General features: G+C 42.9%; 1 protein-coding gene across 3 annotated transcripts in view; it reads right to left on the reverse strand.

The window, feature by feature from the left end:
* Nucleotides 1-2,669: 2,669 nt before the first annotated feature.
* Nucleotides 2,670-24,283, reverse strand: part of LOC137631126 (N-chimaerin-like) — a 101,092-nt gene continuing 79,478 nt past the window's right edge. For all 3 annotated transcript variants that reach the window (XM_068362783.1, XM_068362784.1, XM_068362785.1), the window contains 3 exons: nt 20,732-20,869; nt 18,591-18,696; nt 2,670-3,099 (listed from right to left, as the gene is read on the reverse strand). In XM_068362783.1, the coding sequence (XP_068218884.1) occupies nt 2,907-3,099; nt 18,591-18,696; nt 20,732-20,869 (437 nt within the window). In that variant the 3' untranslated portion in view covers nt 2,670-2,906. The remainder of the gene's footprint in view (nt 3,100-18,590; nt 18,697-20,731; nt 20,870-24,283) is intronic.

The raw sequence follows: 24,283 nt of genomic DNA on the forward strand, positions 1-24,283 counted from the left end.
ACCTAAATCAATGTAATCTATAAACATCAGCTTTTTCTTTCTTAGGATTAGACATTAGAATAGTGTGAATAGTATGTAATAGTAGTAGTAATACTACGATGGAAAACATTTTAAGACACCCATAACCCACAAAGAGCCGCAACTCTATATAAACAAGACATAAAGGTTGCTTTTGTTTAGAACCAGGAAGTGAAATTGTAAAAATTTTATTAAATGCACAATAAGATATTAACTAATAGCCTATAAGTGCTCATACGTGAACTGGTCTAAAAAAATATGCAACCATTCAAATATTGTCTTCAAGAGAAGAGTTTCCTTAATGTATCTTATCCATCGTGCAAGGTCCACTTGAGGTAAAAATGAATAGGTCTGTATTAAACTTACATCATAAGAAAACCATCTACTTAATACTGCTATTCACAAGCCATGTACTCTACCATTTATCTTACAATTAACAACCACCAGCTGAGGAGGAATCTTTCTTCACTTCCAGTCAATCTACCCGTTCAGTTACGATTACGATTACCCCACCTTCTGTAGGACACAGGTTCTATATAAAACGATTATTTTTAAACGTTTATGGATGTAACGCCTACCTTTCTCTTTATCTTTGTGCTGCATATTGTCAAATTTGTCTTTTTTGTGATCAACAGTATACCATGTTTTCTTTCTTGCTTTCTACAGTTCTTAGAATCGCCTCGGTCTTTTGACACCTACATTACCGCTTCTTTAGCTTTATCATGCTCGAACTTCCACCCCTCACTTTGAGAAACAATTCTTTGCGCTACTCCTACCCTGAGTGTCTCAAAATGTGACCCAGTGGTCTCGCTAAACTACTTTACAACAATAATAATCTCTACCAAAGAGGCTGTTTTCAATTCAGTTTCCGTGTTCTTTTAGTTGCCTGATAGTACTATTACTAAACAGGATTCACAAAGGTTACAAATAGGTTACAAGTTGATATCTATGACTACCTGACAAATGTGGACTTCGTGAGTGGCAGGAAATGCCTACTATAGATTTTTTTGTAGATTATAAGTTATGACAGCTTCTCCTTTAATCAACTATTAAATCTATGAGTTAAAGTGTGATTTTAAAATTTTCTGATTCTTTCTGAAAAGCGAACACATTTTTATGTTACAAATGTATATGATATGATGGGATTCAATTGACACAAATTAATCTAGTATAATCTAGTACAGTATAAAATTTGTTTCATTTGTTGATGTCGGCTACCCCCCAAAATTGGGGGAGGTGCTTTGGTATATGTATGATGTATGTATAGAATTAGGCTACAGAATACAGAAATTATTTCGTGGTCCCTACATAAATTAGCAATAGCCGAACTTGAAAACAATTTACAATTTAAACAACATTCATTTTTATGAATAAAGCTACAAATCCTATTCACACACTAATAATAATGTTATATAACCTTTATATTACCCATTATGCATACAGGATCAACAATGAAAATTCTATTGTAAAACAAAATGGCTATACTGTATATGGGAACCAAAACCTGTAAAATTTTATTTTTATGCAAAAATCATAGGGGCTTACCTTTCGAACATGAAAGGTAAACATATTGCTTAGCTCTTTGTATTAACCAGTAAGTCTATGAGACCAAATTGCAAGAGAGGAAGCTACAGAGGGACGCCAAGTCCAGCAGCTGAAAATCAGACTAAGATCTCAGAGCTAGTTTGAACATGTGATGAGAAGAAAAGAATGGTAAGATGTTAGTTGCTTTGGAAGTAAAAGGACAAAGACCACTAGGGTCCTAAAATCATGAAAAATGTGAATAGATGAAGAACTGGACAGAGGAGATAGTATAGATAGTTGCTTTGGAAGTAAAAAGACAAAGACCACTAGGGTCCTCAAGTCATGAAAAAGGTGGATACATGAGGAACTAGACAGAGGGTATGGTACAGGTAGTTGCTTTGGAAGTAGTAGGGCAAGGACCACTAGGGTCCTAAAATCATGAAAAAGGTGGATAGATGAAAAACTGGACATAGTACATGGTAGGGGCAGTTGCTTTGGAAGTAGGAGGGTAAAGACCACTAGGGTCCTCAAGTCATGAAAAAGGTGGATAGATGAAGAACTGGACAGAGAGAGAACTCGCTGAATTTTTGGAGGAATTCCAGTGTAAAAAACAGAATGTACTTATGCAAAAATCATTTGCAGCTGCCACAGGTAACATTTGATGAACTTGGCAAACAAGCCTGAAATGAGTTTGTTCCTTAAATTCTTAATGTAATTCTTTTCATATTTCTATTATAAACAATGAATTCTTCTTCTTTCATTATAAAGCTCCTGAGAACATGTAAAAATACAGAAAATCTTGTTTGAGATGAAGGGATTAATATGTTGTCAATACACAAACAAAGTATAATAAGAATTATAGCTAAAACATTTCACAGAAATGACATAATATACCTAATAATAATTAAAGCTCACAAATTGGAAAAATTTCTTCAAACTTTAGTTATACAGTTACTTTTTATGACAAATCTCATCAAAGAACCTGCTTTAAAAATATTTATTTATTTTCATAATTAAAGAATTTGTGTATCTGAACATTTTCAATTTCTCCAATATAATATTGACCCATTTATAACCACTGTACATGTACTCCATGTACTAAAATAAGCAATATTTAAACAAATAAATACTTTTTGTATGGTAAAATTATATTACATAGACAAACAAGATATTATACAACCAAAGTGCTCAGACTTGCTAAGATCTGGTTTACTACAGTATTTAGAAAGAAAATACAGAAAGATCGGTGAAAATCAACATTGTAGAAACAAATGTAGTCTTGCTTAAGAATTAGAAAGGCACAAGATGACACAAAATACAACATACCCAGGTGAGAGTGAATGTCGATTGAGTATGCCAGCATACTATTGAAAGACTTCAGGATGAAAAATAATGAGAGCTTCTATAACCCTTGGCTCCTGCGCTGCATTTGCTAATGCAAGCAAGTCAGCTGGCTGGAGCTGGTCAGTTGGCGCTGCGGTCTGAACCAACGTCGGGGCAAAACAAGTGCTGAGGCTGGTTGCTGTCATTTTGTTTACAGCGCTGTGTTCGCAAACCCTAAATTTTGAGATCTCATTAGAAATGTTATCAATTGCCAAACTCCAAACATGGATCTTTCACTTTCATTATTTCATGAATACTAACAACAAGTAACACATATTTTTTTTTTATAAAATAAGGGCCTGAACAATTTTTCAAATTCAATTATGTAACATGAATATATCTACTGGGTATATAAACAAAAGTTATTTAGCATAATCAACTACTAACACATCTTTGATTGAATAAAATCATTCCTTTTTACAGCTGCATATATCTTACAGAAATAAAAGAGTAATGTGACCAGACTTTTAAAGTTGCTAAAGATATGGTGTGAGAGAATACGAATAGTGAATGTCCTGAATAATGGATAAACTCAAACTATATGTTGCTCTTCATGCACAAACCATATACACTCAAAGAGTACACTATACAGTCTGCTTCTTCATTATGTTCAAGTTTATCAAACTTGTAAGGGCTGAATTCAAGTCACATTGCTTAATAGGATAAAGCAACTTGGTCTTCTACATAAACAAAAAGTAAAAACATGAAATATTTTAAACTTTTGGCAAAAATCATTTTAAAATATAACTTTATATTTTACAAATACAGAACAAACCAATGCCCTTTTCATTGATACCATTATGCCAGGTTTATTTAATTTGTGTGAACTAATTTGCCTCATTAAAATACTGTATTTTATTTCTTCAGTTGCTAATAACAATGTTGATGACAATGGATTGATTGAATATGACAAATTCGGAGATAATTTGTATTTTTCCTAACCATACAAACCTTAGCTATTTACATAGGGTTTACTTTCGGCGTAGCTGAAATGACGAGCCATTAGATTTTAACGAGGGTTAAACTACCCCGTGCTAGTTAGCACGGGGGTAGGGGAGGGGTAGCTAGCTACCCCTCCCCCCCACACACTGGTGAGCTGCCTCACTTCACTTAGAGGTAGGACTTGTCTTGGGGGACAGGGCTGGCGGGCAAGTATGTGTAAATAGCTAAGGTTTGTATGGTTAGGAAAAATACAAATTATCTCCGAATTTGTCATTTGTTCCGTAACCGAAATACAAACCACGCTATTTACATGGGGTGACTTAGCCTTAGGCAGGGTGGAAAGTCCCCAGCCTCACTGGCTTTGGCTTACCCGGGGACTCAGAATCCGAGTGAGCAGCAGTCGAGAAAAAGAGTCCCTGCACCTTGCATGTTTCTTGCTACGCAAGAAACGTGCGGCCTACATAAACTTGTGTGTGGAGGGAAGAAGTGTGACTTGTCCTAGGAAGTCGACCTGAAGTCCTTTAGCTGGAATTCTAGGGTAGGACGTTCCCAATACTACCTCGTCAGGGTATGGGGGACGCGACAGTATTAACTTAATACTAGGAACACAAGGAAGCATGGTTTACCTGCAGAAGTTTGAGGTCAGCTATGCAGAGAACCCAGGATGCTGCTTTCCCCAAGAGAGGGGAGGATGAAGAAAGAAGTAAGGGCCAGACATACTTCTTTCATTCATGAAGTCTAAAACCGGGTAACAATGCCCTCAACCTTCTGCTACCTGTCCATTAAGGAACCTGAGGTTAGACCAGCTGTTGTGTAGCCACCACAGGGCCGATAGAAAACGTATCGAGGCTCCTGTGGGTCACGTCCTGCAGGTAGTGGGCTGTGAAGGTCGTTTGACGCTTCCAGACTCCGGCTTGTAGCACCTGCGTCACAGAGTAGTTCCTCTTGAAGGCCAGGGACGTTGCGATGCCTATGACATCGTGTGCTCTAAGGCGACGTGACGGAGGAGGGTCTGGATTCATGGCATGATGGATGATCCTTTGAATCCAGGCTGAATAGGCATTCTTGATGACCCTCCTCTCCGTCCTCCCTGTGCTCCCAAACAGGGCTTGCACGTGAGGACGAACTGCATCTGTTCTTTAAGATAACCCCTCCGACTCCTTAGCTGGAATTCTAGGGTAGGACGTTCCCAATACCACCTCGTCAGGGTATGGGGGACGCGACAGTATTAACTTAATACTAGGAACACAAGGAAGCATGGTTTACCTGCAGAAGTTTGAGGTCAGCTATGCAGAGAACCCAGGATGCTGCTTTCCCCAAGAGAGGGGAGGATGAAGAAAGAAGTAAGGGCCAGACATACTTCTTTCATTCATGAAGTCTAAAACCGGGTAACAATGCCCTCAACCTTCTGCTACCTGTCCATTAAGGAACCTGAGGTTAGACCAGCTGTTGTGTAGCCACCACAGGGCCGATAGAAAACGTATCGAGGCTCCTGTGGGTCACGTCCTGCAGGTAGTGGGCTGTGAAGGTCGTTTGACGCTTCCAGACTCCGGCTTGTAGCACCTGCGTCACAGAGTAGTTCCTCTTGAAGGCCAGGGACGTTGCGATGCCTATGACATCGTGTGCTCTAAGGCGACGTGACGGAGGAGGGTCTGGATTCATGGCATGATGGATGATCCTTTGAATCCAGGCTGAATAGGCATTCTTGATGACCCTCCTCTCCGTCCTCCCTGTGCTCCCAAACAGGGCTTGCACGTGAGGACGAACTGCATCTGTTCTTTAAGATAACCCCTCCGACTCCTTAGCTGGAATTCTAGGGTAGGACGTTCCCAATACCACCTCGTCAGGGTATGGGGGACGCGACAGTATTAACTTAATACTAGGAACACAAGGAAGCATGGTTTACCTGCAGAAGTTTGAGGTCAGCTATGCAGAGAACCCAGGATGCTGCTTTCCCCAAGAGAGGGGAGGATGAAGAAAGAAGTAAGGGCCAGACATACTTCTTTCATTCATGAAGTCTAAAACCGGGTAACAATGCCCTCAACCTTCTGCTACCTGTCCATTAAGGAACCTGAGGTTAGACCAGCTGTTGTGTAGCCACCACAGGGCCGATAGAAAACGTATCGAGGCTCCTGTGGGTCACGTCTTGCAGGTAGTGGGCTGTGAAGGTCGTTTGACGCTTCCAGACTCCGGCTTGTAGCACCTGCGTCACAGAGTAGTTCCTCTTGAAGGCCAGGGACGTTGCGATGCCTATGACTTCGTGTGCTCTAAGGCGACGTGACGGAGGAGGGTCTGGATTCATGGCATGATGGATGATCCTTTGAATCCAGGCTGAATAGGCATTCTTGATGACCCTCCTCTCCGTCCTCCCTGTGCTCCCAAACAGGGCTTGCACGTGAGGACGAACTGCATCTGTTCTTTAAGATAACCCCTCCGACTCCTTATTGGGCATAGTAGGAGAAGGTCTGGGTCATCTGTTACAGAACAGACTCGAAATCCTGAAGGAGTCAAACCGAAGGTCCGGGACTCCAAGATTTTGAGTCTAGTATCCAACTCAGGGACGAACCTGAACGTTACCTCCACCTATCCTCTTGAATGGGCGACGTCGTACGAGAGACCATGAAGTTCGCTGACACGCTTGGCCGAGGCCAGAGCGAGCAGGAGCACCGTCTTCCAAGACAGGTGACGATCAGAAGCCTGGCGTAATGGTTCGCAAGGAGATCTCTTAAGAGCCCTAAGAGCCCGAACCATGTTCCATGGAGGAGGTCTCACTTCCGACTGGGGGCAGGTAAGTTCGTAGTTTCATATGAGCGAAGAAAGATCCAGCGAGGAGGAAATGTCTATTCCTTTCAGCCTGAAGGCCAGGCTTAAGGCTGAGCGATAGGCTTCCACCGCCGAGAGCGAAAGGCGCATTTCCTCCTGCCGATATACAATAACTCCGCTATTGCTGGAATAGTGGCATCAAGGGGAGAGGTACCTCTCCCACGACACCAACCACAGAAGACTCTTCACTTCGCCTGGTAGACCCTTGCGGATGACTTTCGCAGGTGTCGAGACATCCGCTCCGCAACTTGTTGCGGAATGCCTCTCTCTGTGAGGAGATGCTGGATGGTCTCCAGGCGTGAAGCCGAAGTGATGCTACGGCTTGTGGTAGATGTTGGATTGTGGTTGTTTGAGTAGCTCGTGTCGTGGGGGAAGCTCTCTCAGGAGCTCCGTCAGGAGATGCAGAAGTTCCGGGAACCACTCTGCATGATGCCGCAGCGGAGCTATCAGAGTCATCGACAGGTTGACCGATAGTCTGGTCTTGTTGAGCCCCCTTCTCAACAGACAGAACGGTGGAAAGACGTAGATGTCGATGTTGTCCCATCGTTGTAGGAAGGCATCTAGCCAGAGTGCCTTGGGGTCTGGGACTGGGGAGTAGTATAGCGGCAGCTTGAAATTCAAGGCTGTTGCAAACAGGTCCACAAGGTCAGGACTTGTTGGCTACCAGGGGGGGCCGAAGACCACTCGGTACTCTCTACCTGTGAGGCCCTGCTCAGACTGTCGGAGAGCACATTCCTTTGCCCGGAATGAAGAGAGCCGATCGGGTATTGAGTGGACTTCGGTTCATCTCAGTATCTCTACTGCAAGATGAGAAAGCTGTTATGAAAAGGTACCTCCCTGCTTGTTGAAAAAAGCCACTACCGTGGAGTTGTCGTTCATGGAGTGACTCGCCATGGTCTGTTGGAAGTGTTGAAGGGCCAGAATACGGCCTTCATTCCAAGCAGATTGATGTGGAGGTACCCTTCTGGTTCTGACCATAGGCCTGCTTCAGAACGTGGCCCCCCCCTCCTTCTTTTGACGAGTCCGAGAACAGCATCAAATGCGGGGGAAGGACGAGAAGATCCATTCCCTTGCAAAGGTTTCCATAGGTCAACTACCACTGCAGGTCCATTCGTACCGCGGGTCCCAGAGGGACCAGAGTGTCCGGGGAATCGTTGTCTTGATTCCACCGGGACTTGGGCCACCAATGCAGGGATCTCACCCTGAGGCGGCCGTTTGGAACTAGCCTGGACAAGGAGGAAAGGTGACCTAGGAGGCATAACCAAGATTGGGCTGGAAGCTCTCCTCGTCTGAGGAAAGGTTCTGCGACTCTCCTCAGCCTTGCTATCCTGACATCTGATGGGAAGGCTTGGAGATTGGAGTCTAATATCATGCCTAGATATCCCAGTTGTTGAGATGGAAGCAGAGAAGACTTCTCGAGAATTACCATGATCCCTAGATCTTGGCAAAGTCCCAGAAGCTTGTCTCGGTGTCGAAGAAGGGTCGATTCCGAGACTGCCTAGGTTAGCCAGTCATCCAGAAAGCGAAGGAGACGGATGCCACTCCTGTGCGGCCATGAAGATATCAGGGTGAACATTCTGGTGAACACCTGCGGTGCTGTGGAGAGATCGAAACACAGCACCTTGAACTGGTAAATCTTGTTGTCTAGGCTGAATTTCAAGTACTTCCTGGAAGACGGATGGATTGGGATCTGGAAGTACCCGTCCTTCAGATCCTGTGTGCACATGAAGTCTTGTGGTCTCACTACAAGCCTGATCGACTCTGCTGTTCCACGCTGAACGAAGTTTGTTCGACAAACTTGTTCAGGGCTGAGAGGTCGATTGGAGCTCCTGCAGCTGCCCAGCCCCTTGAGCGTAGCTGCAAATGCGACTGCTCAGCACCAAGAGCATAATCGCACGAATTCCATGGTCCGGCCTTGCAACCGCTCAGCCCCTAGAGCATGGTTACAAAAGCAGTCGCTCAGCACCAAGAGCGTAACCGCCCGAGGACCAGGAAAAAACCAACCAGGTAATTATTAAGGTAAGAGAAGTTGCCCCCCCCCTGAAGGGGAAAAAAACTCATACCTGGGAAGAGAACCTCCCTCGGAAGGGAAGATACCCACCCATGGAGGCGAACCTCCTGAGCGTTCTAAATGAACTAAGGAGATGACAGTTGTCATGGGAGAACTTCTAGGAGAAGGGAACACGCCCATGACGAAGTCGTAGAGGAGGCGGCAACAGCAGACTCCCCAGGCCCAAACAGGACAGCTCTGCTTTGTTGGCACATTAGGCAAACGAAAAAAATTGACAGTTAACTGTGAAAATAAAATAATTAGTTAACATTTATTCCCCCGGGGGAACTCCGAAGAGGAACCCCGAGGGAAAAGAACATAAGAATTACGCACCAGGAATGCACCCTCCTCCCCCACTGACACTCAGGGAAGGGGGGGAAGGTGGAGAACTGTAACAAAAATGATATTTTGATTATAAAATAAATTTTTGAATATACTTACCCGCTGAATATATAATAGCTGACGTCTCGGACGGCTCGACAGATACCAAAAAACTCGCGAGCGATCGCCATGAAGGTTGCGGGTGTGATCACCAGCGCCGACTATCGGCCAGATACCGCATATACTTGTCAAGGCCTCCAGTTCTTCTCAGTCCGCTGGGTCTCTATCGGGGAGGAAGGGAGGGCCTTTAATTTATATATTCACCGGGTAAGTATATTCAAAAATTTATTTTATAATCAAAATATCATTTTTAAATATTAAACTTAACCGGTGAATATATAATAGCTGATTCACACCCATGGTGGTGGGTAGAGACCAGTATTAATACAATAAAGGCGTATATGCTCATGAGTTTTTGACAATTATATCATAACAAAACCCACTTAAATATAGGTACCTGGTAAGGAAGCTGACTCTGACGATTACTCTACCTTATTAGTCCGCTTTCCTCACGAAGCCCAGCCATCCTCTCAGGATGCTGAAAGACTCCCAGGAGCTGTTATATCCAGGGCGACCACCCATACAACAGGACCTCATCAATACCTTTAATCTGGGCGCTCTCAAGAAACGACATTTGACCACCCGCCAAATCAAACAGGATGCGAAAGACTTCCCAGTCTTCCGTACAACCCAAGACAAGATTAAAAACATTTCAAGAGAAGATTAAAAGGATATTGGGATTAAGGGAATGAAGTGGTAGAACCCTCACCCACTACTGCACTCGCCGCAACGAATGGACCCAGGGTGTAGCAGTCCTCATAAAGAGTCTGGACGTCTTTTAAGTAAAATGAAGCGAACACCGACTTGCTCCTCCAAAAGGTCGCGTCCATAATACTTCGCAGAGACCTGTTTTGCTTAAAAGCCACCAAAGTTGCTATCGCTCTCACTTCGTGCGTCTTGACCTTAAGTAAACAATGATCTTTCTCACTTAAATGAGAATGTGCCTCCCGGATTAAAAATCTAATAAAGTACGATAACGCATTTTTAGACATGGGCAATGAGGGCTTCTTAACGGAGCACCATAAGGCCTCAGACCCACCTCGTAAAGGTTTAGTACGAGCTAAATAAAACTTAAGAGCTCTAACTGGGCACAGTACTCTTTCAACCTCGTTGCCTACGATTTCTGACAGGCAAGGTATATCAAAAGATTTAGGCCAAGGACGAGAAGGCAGTTCATTCTTGGCCAAAAAACCAAGTTGAAGCGAACATGTGGCTTTATCTGTAGAGAAGCCGATGTTTCTACTAAAGGCATGGATCTCACTGACCCTTTTAGCCGAAGCCAAGCACACCAAAAAAAGCGTCTTTAGGGTGAGATCCTTCAGGGAGGCTGAATGCAATGGCTCAAACCTGTCGGACATCAGGAACCTTAGGACCACGTCTAAGTTCCAAGCAGGAGTCGACATACGACGCTCCTTAGAGGTCTCGAAGGACTTAAGGAGATCTTGGAGATCTTTATTATTTGATAGATCCAAGCCTCTATGTCTGAACACAGAAGCCAACATGCTCCTGTAGCCCTTAATAGTGGGAGCAGAGAGGGAGCGAACATTTCTCAGATGCAGGAGAAAGTCTGCAATTTGGGCTACAGAGGTACCGGAAGAGGAAATAGAAGATGACTTGCACCAATCTCTAAAGACCTCCCACTTCGACTGGTAGACCTTGATAGTAGACGATCTTCTAGCCCTCGCGATCGCTCTGGCTGCCTCCTTCGAAAATCCTCGAGCTCTTGAGAGTCTTTCGATAGTCTGAAGGTAGTCAGACGAAGCGCGGGGAGGCTTTGATGAAGACTCTTTACGTGGGGCTGCCGTAAGAGATCCATCCTTAAAGGTAGACTCCTTGGAACGTCTACCAGCCATTGAAGTACCTCTGTGAACCACTCTCTCGCGGGCCAGAGGGGAGCAACCAACGTCAACCTTGTCCCTTCGCGAGAGGCGAACTTCTGCAGAACCCTGTTGATGATCTTGAACGGCGGGAATGCGTACGCGTCCAGGTGAGACCAGTCCAGCAGAAAGGCATCTATGTGGGCCGCCTCTGGATCTGGGACTGGAGAGCAATAGGTCGGGAGCCTTTTGGTCAAAGAGGTCGCAAAGAGGTCTATGGTGGGCTGACCCCAAGTCATCCAAAGACTCTTGCACACGTCCTTGTGGAGGGTCCATTCTGTGGGGATCACCTGACCTCTCCGACTGAGACAGTCCGCCAAGACGTTCAATTTCCCCTGGACGAACCTTGTCAACAGTGAGATGCCTCGATCTTTTGACCAGATGAGGAGGTCCCTTCCGATGACGAACAGTGTGTGGGAGTGAGTGCCTCCTTGCTTGGAGATGTACGCCAAGGCTGTGGTGTTGTCCGCATTCACTTCTACCACTTTGTTTCGGAGGAGACTCTCGAAACTCGTCAAGGCCAAGTGAACAGCCAACAGCTCCTTGCAGTTGATGTGCAGGCTCCTCTGATCCGACGTCCAAAGACCCGAACATTCCAGACCGTCCAGAGTCGCTCCCCAACCCAAATCCGACGCGTCTGAGAATAACACGTGGTTTGGGTTCTTGACCGCCAGGGACAGACCCTCTCGAAGACTTATGTTGCTGTCCCACCAGTTCAGGCACGTCTTTACTGGCTCGGAGATCGGGATTGAAACAGCTTCCAAAGTCTTGCCCTTGTCCCAATGGGAGTCTAGATGGAACTGGAGAGGGCGAAGGTGAAGTCTCCCTAGCGAGATAAATTGTTCCAGGGATGACAGAGTCCCTAGGAGGCTCATCCAACTTCTCACTGAGCAACGGTCTTTTCTCAGCATGAGGCGGATCTTGAGCAAGGCTTGATCTATCCTGGTGGCAGACGGAAAAACCCGAAAAGCTAGACTGCGAATCTCCATCCCCAAATAGAGAATCGTTTGGGAGGGACTCAGCTGAGACTTCTCTAAGTTCACTAACAGTCCCAACTCCTTTGCAAGATCCAACGTCCATTGAAGGTCCTGCAGACAGCGATGACGGGACGACGCTCTGAGCAGCCAGTCGTCCAGGTACAGGGAGGCTCGAATCCCCGATAAATGAAGAAATTTTGCCACATTTCTCATGAGCCTCGTAAAAACAAGAGGAGCAGGGCTGAGGCCGAAGCACAGTGCTCGGAATTGGTACACCACATTCCTGTATACAAACCTCAGATACGGTTGAGAATCCGGGTGTATAGGAATGTGGAAGTACGCATCCTGCAGGTCGAGAGAGACCATCCAGTCTCCCTCTCTGACTGCTGCTAGGACGGACTTCGTGGTCTCCATCGTAAATTTTGTTTTGACAACAAAAACGTTGAGCGCACTGACATCCAGCACTGGCCTCCAACCTCCTGTATGCTTTGGGACTAGGAAGAGACAGTTGTAAAATCCCGGTGATTGAAGGTCCGAGACTTTCACCACCGCTACCTTCTCTAGCAACTGAGACACCTGCAGTTGTAGTGCCTGTCTCCTTGACTCCTCTCAATACCTGGGAGAGAGGTCTATAGGAACTGTTACCAGAGGAGGCCTCTGTACAAAAGGTATTTTGTACCCCTCCTTGAGCAACAACACAGACTCTCGGTCTGCACCCCTCTTCTCCCAGGCCTGCCAGAAGTTGTTCAGTCTGGCCCCTACCGCCTCCCTTACTGGGGGCTCTGCCACGAAAGGGCGGGATAAACCTAGTAGCTGGGGTATCGAGCTTGGGTCTTACGACATAAGACGATGAAGGAGCAGCCTTGCGCGCCGACGTAGCCATCAGGTCGTGGGTATCCTTCTGCACCAGAGAAGCCGCAATATCCTTGATCAACTGCTGAGGAAACAAGGCAGATGACAACGGGGCAAAGAGAAGCTCCGACCTTTGGCAGAGAGTTACTCCTGCCGAAAGGAACGAGCAAAGAGTCTCCCTCTTCTTAAGGACTCCTGCCGTAAAGGTAGCGGCAAGCTCATTAGAGCCATCACGGATAGCTTTGTCCATACAGGACATAATAAGCACGGAAACATCACGGTCGGCCGAAGAGATCTTCCTGCTCAAGGCTCCCAGCGACCAATCCAAAAAGTTAAAAACTTCGAAGGCCCTGTAAACCCCTTTCAGGAGATGATCAAGGTCCGAAGAGGACCAGTAAACTTTAGAGCGTCTCATGGCCAGGCGACGGGGAGAGTCTACGAGGCTTGAGAAGTCTCCCTGGGCAGAGGCAGGAACTCCCAAGCCGAGAACTTCTCCCGTGTCATACCAGACGCTCGCTCTAGAAGCCAGTTTAAAAGTTGGGAAAGCAAAGGCTGTCTTCCCCAAACTCCTCCTGGTGATCAACCAGTCGCCTAGCAAACGCAAAGCTCTCTTAGAAGAGCGAGAGAGCACTAGCTTAGTAAACGACGGCGTCGAAGTAGCTAGGCCTAGCGTAAACTCTGACGGAGGCGAACGAGGAGCAGCAGTTACAAAATGGTCAGGAAACAGATCCTTAAAAATCAGCATGATTTTTTTAAAGTCCATAGAGGGCTGAGCAGCTTTAGGCTCCTCTCCGTCTGACAAAGTCCCCAAAGGAATATCAGTTGGAGGGGGATCAGCAACTTCCTCATCTGACGGAACCTCGTCCGACAACTGCCGAGTCTCATGAAAAGGAGAGACTTGCCGCGGCGGCAACGCTTGACAGGCAATGTCAACAAGCAAAGGAGCAGCAGTAGCAGCAGAGGAAGCGACGTCACGCCGCTGCTGAAAGGACTGAAATCCTTGTGACTGACCAACAACAACAGCTGAAGTTGATTGACGCTCGACGTCACGTCGGAACTGCCTCGACTGCATAGACTGAGCAGGCAAAACAACCTCCGACTGCGGTGACTGACGCTCAACGTCACGTCGAGGCAACGTAGCCGGTCGGCGAACGTCAGTGCGGGGCTGCAGCGGCAGCAGCTGAACGTCAGTACGAGACTGCAGCAAGGGAGGATCCACGTCACGTGACTGACGTGAAAAACTACTGAAATCACGTTTCAAAGTACTAGAAACGTCAGCACTAACGTCAAACGGACGAGTAAACATTCGTTTGGGCGGCTGACGGCCAGAGTCTCCATCAGCGTAATGGCGACTCGAAAGCAAAGGATCATCGCGAACCTGCTCAACGTCATACTCTTCCATAAGGGAGGCAAGCTTAGACTGCATGTCCCGCAGGACAACCCACTTCGGATCAACGGGAGTCGGAACGGGCCGTGACGTCGGTAACGTCTGCGTTGGCAAAACATTGCCTCTACCGAGACCCTCGGACCCCGTGTTACGCTTGCGCTTAATAGGCGAACAGTCTTCCGACGACTGCAAAAGGTCAGAGGTGTCCCAATGGCTACAGCCAGGACGCTGGACCTGTCCTGAAGGGACTGACTTTCGCTTCAAGGGTCTAGAAACCTTGCGCCAAGGTTTCTTGTGCGATAAGTCTTCGGAGGACGAGGAGAACACAGTCTCACCCGTCTTATGGTAAGGGCGATCTTGACGAGAAACGTCCGATACCAAAGAGGGAACGTCTGTACGTTGGTTAACGCCTCTCGTCCCCTTAAGTCCTACGACATTACTTCTCCCTGGTGCAGGGGAGCCTGAAAGAGGTCTCGGACTAGGGGAGCGACAAGCACGAACAGACGAACCCTCGGTCGCAACACTAAATACACTTTGCGCACTTTTCACTTTATCACTACGATTTTCTGTTTTACCACTCTGACACTTCAACAACTTAACATCTGACATGAGTTGGTTACGGTCCGATGCTAAGGACTCAACTTTTTCGCCTAAAGCTTGAATCGCAAGAAACATATCCCGCATGGAAGGTTCATGAGTGCTAGTAGGGGGTTCAGGAACAACTACTACAGGGGAAGGATTAGGTTCAGGGGCATGGGAGGAGGAAAATTCCAAAGACCTAGAGGAGCTTCTCCTCACCCTATCTTTCTCCAGCTTACGAGTATATTTGTCATATTCAAGCCAGTCGAATTCCGACAAGACCACGCACTCATCACACCGATCTCCTAATTGGCAGGATTTACCCCGGCAATTAGAACAAACGGTATGTGGGTCGATAGAGGCCTTGGGAAGACGTTTGTTGCAATCCCTCGCACACTTGCGAAATTTAGGTCCAGGGATAGGAAAAGGGTCAGCCATATTGAACAATCAGAGAAAATCCAAGTCAAAACCAAAGTCATCAACAATAAACACTAGCCAAAAAAAGGGTTTCAAGAGTTTAACTGAAGAAAAAACACCCGTCACGGCGAAAGCTCAAAAACAACCAAAATAAAGTACTTCACCAAAAAGGTCGAACACTCAAGGTCATCAGCGAGCGGAACCAACTTGTCGACAAGACCGACAGAGAAGAACTGGAGGCCTTGACAAGTATATGCGGTATCTGGCCGATAGTCGGCACTGGTGGTCACACCCGCAACCTTCATGGCGATCGCTCGCGAGTTTTTTGGTATCTGTCGAGCCGTCCGAGACGTCAGCTATTATATATTCACCGGCTAAGTTTAATATTTAAAAACTGAATTATAACAAGTATAATTATGTAATTCATCTAAGAATGTTCACTAATAGTAAGAACGAATGAACCCCGAAGGGAGGCGTTCTACACAGAAGCTGAAAAGTTAACAAATACAATTAGATTTGATTAAAAATAATTGAGACAAAATAAACGGAGTAGCAACTCAACCCGCAACGGGAAGGAAGCTACCGTAATATGAAGTAGTAATAAAAGGGTGAACGACCTCATGAGAGAGAGAGAGACCGTAGTCAACTAAACTCCCATGTTCCCTACGCTGACAGACCAAGTTCCCCGTAGGGAAGGAGGAACAGCGGAGAAACAGATAAATAAATAAAGTCCAGCGATGACGATTCCCCACGGCGCCCGCCGAAGGGAAGACTGAAGGACCAAGGGAGAGATCGCGACCCATGAAATGTCACCGTGGGGGCCTGGGACCACACGGAGATGTTGTCGTACAATTGAGTGGACTTCCTACACACACACACAGCACAAACACTGAAAAGGAAACTTACTGTATTTCTATACTCAAATATATATATAAACATAAGAATCTTTACATATATATTAAGTATAAGAAAAGTAAGTAATTAAGTTAAAGACAAAACATAAATGGCTGCCATGCGAGGACGGGACAGAGACGTCTGTACATCGTCCGAGCCAAAAGTGAAGTGAGGCAGCTCACCAGTGTGTGGGGGGGGGGGGGTTAGCTAGCTACCCCTCCCCTACCCTCGTGCTAACTAGCGCGGGGGTAGTTTAACCCTCATTAAAATCTAATGGCTCGTCATTTCAGCTACGGCGAAAGTAAACCCTATGTAAATAGCGTGGTTTGTATTTCGGTTACGGAACAAATAAAATTTAGGCCTTAAGCCAATCACTGGGACATCAAAAGCCATTCAGCGCTTGATGACAATGGAGCTGCTTTGATAAGGCTTTTATTATTGCATTTTGTTTTCGGCCCCCTAGATAGAATTCTTCCACTAATCAAAAAACTTCTGTTTTCTTGATTTACTTCCGTGATAGATAGTACCTCCAAAGGATTCAGGTCTAGAAGGGTTGTGTTACTTTTTCGATGCAGCGGAACATTTTCCTGACTTTGATTATGGAGAAACTTTGTATTCTAAAGGGGTCCTCTATGAGAGATTTTTATATTAATCAAATATCTCTCTTGATTTCAACTTTATTCTTGCTCCCTGTAAAGACATCCCTGTTCTAGACATTATCAGTTTGAATTCTGTCTGAACCTCAAGATCTAACATGGTGATTAAAACCTCAATCAATATATGTCCAGTTAGTGGGATAACTTTCAGCCACATACAGTATATCTCTTTGTATGGAAGATCTTTATTTTTATGCCTAAATTCTAAGCATAATTAATATTGTAGAGACTAAGACACGAAAGCTCCTATTTATCAATTGTCACAATAATTAATGAATATTACTTTGACAGTTTTTTTTAATGTATAGTTGTAGGCTTTATTTGGCATTTCTTATATCTTGAAATCATGGATGTTATTTTACCTTAATTTTAGGCAAACTAAAAGCATTTCTTAGTCAGGGAATTTTCCCACTTCTTGATTATAAAGAACTGTTACCATTCCCTGGATGTAGTTCAGAATACCATATTTTGTTACTACACAATTTATACCACCTTGGACGAGGATTGAAACTGGTAGACGAGAATGACCATGAATGGGAGGTAAATCAGTTGTTGTTTGCGGATGATACTGTACTGGTTGCAGACGCGGAAGAGAAGCTTGGCCGATTAGTGACAGAATTTGGAAGGGTGTGTGAAAGAAGGAAGTTGAGACTTAACGTGGGTAAGATTAAGGTTATGAGATGTACGAGAAGAAAGGGTGGTGCGAGGTTGAATGTCATGTTGAATGGAGAGTGACTTGAAGAGGTGGATCAGTTTAAGTACTTGGGGTCTGTTGTTGCAACAAATGGTGGAGTGGAAGCAGATGTACATCAGAGAGTGAATGAAGGATGCAAAGTGTTGGGGGCAGTTAAGGGAGTAGTAAAAAATAGAGGGTTGGGCATGAATGTAAAGAGAGTTCTGTATGAGAAAGTGATTGTACCAACTGTGATGTATGGATCAGAGTTGTGGGGAAGGAAAGTGACGGAGAGACAGAAACTGAATGTGTTTGAGATGAAGTGTCTAAGGAGTATGGCTGGTGTATCTCCAGTAGATAGGGTTAGGAACAAAGTAGTGAGGGTGAGAACGGGTGTATGAAATGAGTTAGCAGCTAGAGTGGATATGAATGAGTTGAGGTGGTTTGGCCATGTTGAGAGAATGGAAAATGGCTGTCTGCTAAAGAAGATGATGAATGCAAGAGTTGATGGGAGAAGTACACGAGAAAGGCCAAGGTTTGGGCGGATGGATGGAGTGAAGGAAGCTCTGGGTGATAGGAGGATAGATGTGAGAGAGGCAAGAGAGCGTGCTAGAAATAGGAATGAATGGCGAGCGATTGTGACGCAGTTCCAGTAGGCCCTGCTGCTTCCTTCGGTGCCTTGGATGACCGCGGAGGTAGCAGCAGTAGGGGATTCAGCATTATGAAGCTTCATCTGTGATGGATAACGGGGGAGGGTGGGCTGTGGCACCCTAGCAGTACCAGCCGAACTCGGTTGAGTCCCTTGTCAGGCTGGGAGGAACGTTTGATGTCAGCTAACCCCCAAAATTGGGGGAAGTGCCTTGCCTTGGTATATGTATGTATGATTTCTACCAAATTTCATAAAGCAAGGTACTATTCTTTTATTATCATTAATTCAATCTTCCATTTATGTTTTTAATTTCTAATCATATATCTCTTGATACATGGCTCCTATTCTTTCAGTTTTACAAACAAGAAATCTTGTACAATTACAGTACAGTAGTACAAAACTGACAAAAAAAATGGTTTTAAAAAAGAAATTACCAAAACAAACTTACCTTCCAAGGTGTGCAATGATCACCTTCAGCGTGGCATAATGAGCAGGAGGTAAAGTTATGAGAGCATCTCGTATGCTGGATACCCTTGCTTCCTGATCAGTAAGTTCTGAAAAGGAAAAATTTGAATCATTCACTTGCAGGTTGGATGACATAAACTTAGTATTTCTATACCAACATAAGAATTAAGCTAATCATATTAAAATGTTTTTATGTTGACCAGGCTGACATGAGTCTTTTTATAGTTTATATATGACATATCTGTTTTTGACGTTAATAGTTTATATATGACATATCTATTTTGATGTTGTTACTGTTTTTAGAATGATTTATTGTTAATTTGTTCTCATCATTTATTTATTTCCTTATTTCCTTTCCTCGCTGGGCTTTTTTTCCCTATTGGAGCCCTAGGGCTTATAGCATCTTGCTTTTCCAACTGGGGTTGTAGCTTGGCTAGTAATAATAATAATAATAATTACTGTACTTATTTTCTAAGTTAATATGCTTTATGCATTTCAAGTAAGAAGAATGCTTCTTTTTTATAAGCATGACCAAACTGCATAAAAATATATCTCATTCATGTAATTACCAAAGAGTAACAACTTAGAATAAAATATTCTGAATCATATAATGTAAATAAATATACTTTTCATCCATTAATATGCTTCCAAGATACAAAATAATTCAGAAAAGCTTTTATATTCATTTTAAACATGTAAGATCAAGTAAAACATTGCAGTTGCCAGTGAAGAACAAGATAGTCTTTAGCAGCCAATCAAAACAGGAGCAATGGAACTCCGAGTAGAGTTATGATTTGTATTAATAAAACATAAAATCTTGATTAAACATTTTCAAGTGCATTTGTAATGATCACACACTGTTGCATCATCATGTACATCTAAATAACTACAGAGGCATAATGCAATTGAAACATTTTTGTGTCTTCTAGCAAAAATATCTTGCAACAAGTGACTGAAATCTGTTTCAAACTGGTATAACAGAACAAGACACTGCAAAATAAAATAAACACAGCTCTTCATGGGTCATGCTCACTTGCCTATAAGCAGTAAATGGATTTGAACTTCACGGTCTTAATGCAAAAGGAGCCATAAAAGGAACTTTTCCCCATAAATGTTCTTGAACAGAATTGATTCATTAACATACTAGTATGAACAAGCCAATGAGTCTGAAAAGACTACAGAACCGACAAAAACTAATTGCAATTAAACTCGGCAATGAAATGTGAACCAGATGATAAAGTATTTGTTCAACTTCATCGCCTCCATCATAATCCAGCCCTGATCTTCCTCTTTTTGCCTTTACGCAGCTCCAGATTCATCAACCAATCAGGCAGGAAGTTTTCAATTAACATTAATAAAAGATCCGAATTCAATTTTTCTTGATTCCCTTTTTGTCTTTCATTATAAAGTTAGTAACATCCTTCTTCCATTCCAATATCTACCTTTTTCTTCTGAGTAGATAAAATTGTTGAAGATTTAAAATGTCCATCTCTATAAAAATATTCAGTATTTCAATAAACTAACATACTACTAATTTCTTATTTGCACACTTAATTCTTCCTCGTCAATAGAACACTTTCTTTTAGATTAGTCACAAGGAAATGCTCATCCATTTCATACATTAACTTCCACAAGATTTGCTTTTACAATACATGTATGTTCATGCATACATATATTAGGAACATTTTATCTTCATCAGCAACTAAATTTATAGATGTTGATATAAGATATCATTTGAGCCATTGATTTTCTATGAAACATAAAGAACGGAAGACAAACAATACAAGCTTGATACATGTCCCAAAACATCTATCTTGATTAAATAAAATTATCTCAATAAATCAAAATTCAAAGACAAAAAAGTGAATTTGTAGAACATTAAAACAAAACTTTTAAAACCACTTTCACAGTTCACTCAAACTGAAGGTTTTAATGTTTTATGACGATAAACATTACCAACCAACTCGTATGGAGATTTCAATTGTTGTACTATATTTCAATTCCGAAGTGTATGTAAATGTATGAGATTTTTTTCAAGAAATTGTCATATTTCCAGGGAATGTATAAACTATTTCAATAAATACAAAAAAGAAGAAAAAAATTTATTCTTTATAGAGTACTTACTGCAAGTTCCTATGAGTCGATTGAAACACTGAGTGGTAATAAGAGGAATTGGTAGAAGCCGCAAGTACAGCTTTAATACGCCAGCAACAACGTTGATGTCTGAAACAGCCTTCTCGCCTAAATTAACACGGTCTCCATCTACAATTAGAAATATTCTCTTATTTTGCATCAAAAATATTATTAGTATCTGTTAAATATCCTTTGAGTAACATATATGAAATACAGCTAAAAAATTTAAATTCTATAAATCATAAAACCTTATATCAAAGCAAGATGATGATAAAATAATAGAAAATTAAAGATGTTTATGTCTAAATACTTAAAAACAGCTTTTGGAAGTTCAGTATAATGATCTACTATACTTCTGTACAGTGCCTTTAAATTATATCTAATACTGTACAGTTTTTGATGTCAACACAATATCTTTAACTGGAAATACAGTAACATTAACATTGAACTGTTTGTTTAATAAAGTCTGACTCCTTACATTAGTTTTTCCCTTCAAAGTTTTTCTTTTTAATTAATTTATTTCTATAAAAAAAGCAAAATTACACTGGATTTTCACAAAATCTTTCATGTTTTATGGTACAGTTTGCAATGAATTACAGCATTTCATACAACACCGTAAACAATTCAGATAAATCATACATAATCTATATGGTAAAAATCAAAAATTTTAAGTAATTTTTATTTTTCCTAACATACTTACCGAGAACTACTTTCTTAGGAGTTACCTGTAATCTCCTCTCTACCGACCAGAGTTTTGTGTAGTATACCCTAGACCTGTTTTCTATGGAGGGCTAACCCGGGAGTAAGAGAACGTGCCCCGAGGGTAGCCTTGAGCTAGGTCGGCGTCAGCTTGGGTCCCGTTAGCCAGTAAGTTCCTCGGATGTTGCAACAAGTCCCTGCAAGGGCAGAAAGGCATTCGGGGAAGGTAGGGAGGGCCATTACCCGAAAGTAGTTCTCGGTAAGTATGTTAGGAAAAATAAAAATTACTTAAAATTTTTTATTTGTTCCAACACAAATACTTACCTCGAACTACTTTCTTAGGAGACTTACACTTTAGGAGGTGGGAGTGGCTTCCTGACCTTCAGACCCAGCAAAGCGGATGCCAAGTATCCTAGATATGAACTAGGTTCTTTAAAACTGGGAAACGAACGGTAGGGTAAACTACACAAAGAGCTCACGTTAGTGTCTAAGTACTCACCCTTTGAAAAATCTTCTGATGTTGAGTCCAGTAACAAAGTTGCAGAGACGTGTTCTTCATTGGTTACATAAGTGTGGTTATCTCCGATAGGGATAGGAAACGGGGATTAGGGTGAAAAGGAACGAACCTGTGTCTCCTGGTTTTGCTATCCACGATTGTGCCTGGGGCTTCACCGTTAAATCACTTGGAGCGCGGAGATGACTGTCCCAATGGAGAACCCGTCTAAGGACCTTCTTGAGTAATCCTTGAGGTAATGGGCAGTAAAGGTCGACTGGTTCGACCAGGTGCCCACCCGAAGGATCTGGCCCACTGCCATGTTCTTCTCAAAGGCTAAGGAAGTGCTCAGACCTCTGATGTCATGGGGCTTGGGAGTACCTGGCAAGGCTAGTCCTTCCTCCTTGTAGGCCCTGGCAATAACTTGTCTCAACCAAAAGGATATGGTATTCTTCGATACCTGCTTCTTTGTAACACCTGTGGAGACGAAAAGGCTCTTGATGCCCGGCCAGAGATGTGCAGTCCTCTCAAGGTATTTCCTAATGGCACGGACAGGGCATAACCTCAAATCCTCAGGATTCCCAGTCCTAGGAATACAGTAGGGTCCCGAATTACACGTGTTCTAATTACGCGATTCCTCAATTACGCGATCGATAGTTTTTAAAAATTAATTTTCCTGTATTTGCGAGGAGCATTCTAAATCCGCGAGTCAAGCACCGCGAAGCGTAGGAAATCTATTGTTTTCTTAATTGTATTGGGGGGGGGGGGGGGTGATGGTTCCCCAATGTCTGAGAAGGGGGGGGGAGAATGTGAGAGAAAGATTTCTGTTCAAACATTTTAAGACTAGTTTTGGATGAAAAATGTTAAGGTTTGCCCATCTGTTGTGTGAACTTGTCGCTAGGCCTAGCCTAACTGTCCAACACCTATATGTATAATATTCCATATTTGTACTAATTAATTTTTATACTTACGTTGTGATTATGGTGAAAAATCCTTATTCATTAAACTTTAAATTAAAAACCATCAAAATAAAGACTATTTTATATCATGCTACTGCCAAACATGTCACCACAACCAAACCCATTACTTTGTTTAGTACGTTCCATCGCCGATCATAACGAACTCGCTAACCAATTTTAACATCTGTCTATAGGTTAACTTTTGCGGCAAAAGATATCTTACCAGGTACTATGTAATAATAAGGTTATAATTAATGTTTTATTTATCCTTAGAAAATCAAAATATATGAAATATGAGCAATTTTGTTTCGTGTTGTTTTTTTTTTCCTTAAAAAACCGCCTTCTTAAAAGGAAAACTTTTTTTTTTACGTTTCATCATCGATCATAAACGCATTTACTCCTGAAAGTGATATTGAAGAGCTTTTACTAAAGATGTTATTATAAATAAAGATTATAAATAGGTGGTAAAATATCTATAATTAAAGTGTAGCAGCATCAAGAAATGTTGGGGTTCGCCCTTTACATAAGAATGTACTGTACATTGGATTAGACAGAACGTAGAAAAAAATCAATTAGGGAAAAATCGGTATTCGATATCCTCTTCATCAGCATCGTCATTCGTCAATCGGGCTTTTTATTTTTTTTATTCTCAGTCGCTAACTAGTTATCGCACTGCCAAGATCTGCACACATTCCGATCATTCACATTTGAAGGTTTTCTGGGAGAGGATGGATAGAGAAAATACCGAACTATATAAAATGTTTTTTTAACCTGTTAAGCGTCACCCACGTGATAAACCGTTCACCACGATCTACTCGGTACCGCCTTCAACTGTATATTCCGTTCATGACTTTAATTGCCTTTTACAAGCCGTCAGTCTCGTGATGTTACTTTACTCGTATAGTAAGTATAGGATCACCACTTGGCAACACTCAGCATATGGGGACTGTGAATAGAAACTTATATGATATCTGGCAACTATTTTTCTGAAGGTAGCTTGATGTTACAAAACTCTGGTTTGAACTGGTTTCCTATCAGTGCGCTCGGGCGTTCATGCATAAGTGGTTATTTGTTGTTCCTTTTGTAATGATAGGTCTAAAGAGGAAGGTTATTTCTTTAGATGAAATAAATGATATTCTTGTTGTGGAATTTGATAATGATAACCTGTTTGATAATGAGAGCACTAGTTCTGAATCCTCCAGTGATGAGTATATTGAAGAAACAAGTTTTCTTTCGATGTCGAAAGTGAAAATGACTTCTCATTACCGAATGACTGGACAACGAAATTTCACAAAACTATAAAGGGAAAGGAAACGCAGAGAGAGAGAGAGAGAGAGAGAGAGAGAGAGAGAGAGAGAGAGAGAGAGAGAGAGAGAGAGAGAGAGAGAGAGA

Source organism: Palaemon carinicauda, chromosome 39, assembly GCF_036898095.1.
Source record: "Palaemon carinicauda isolate YSFRI2023 chromosome 39, ASM3689809v2, whole genome shotgun sequence".
Lineage (NCBI taxonomy): Eukaryota > Metazoa > Arthropoda > Malacostraca > Decapoda > Palaemonidae > Palaemon > Palaemon carinicauda.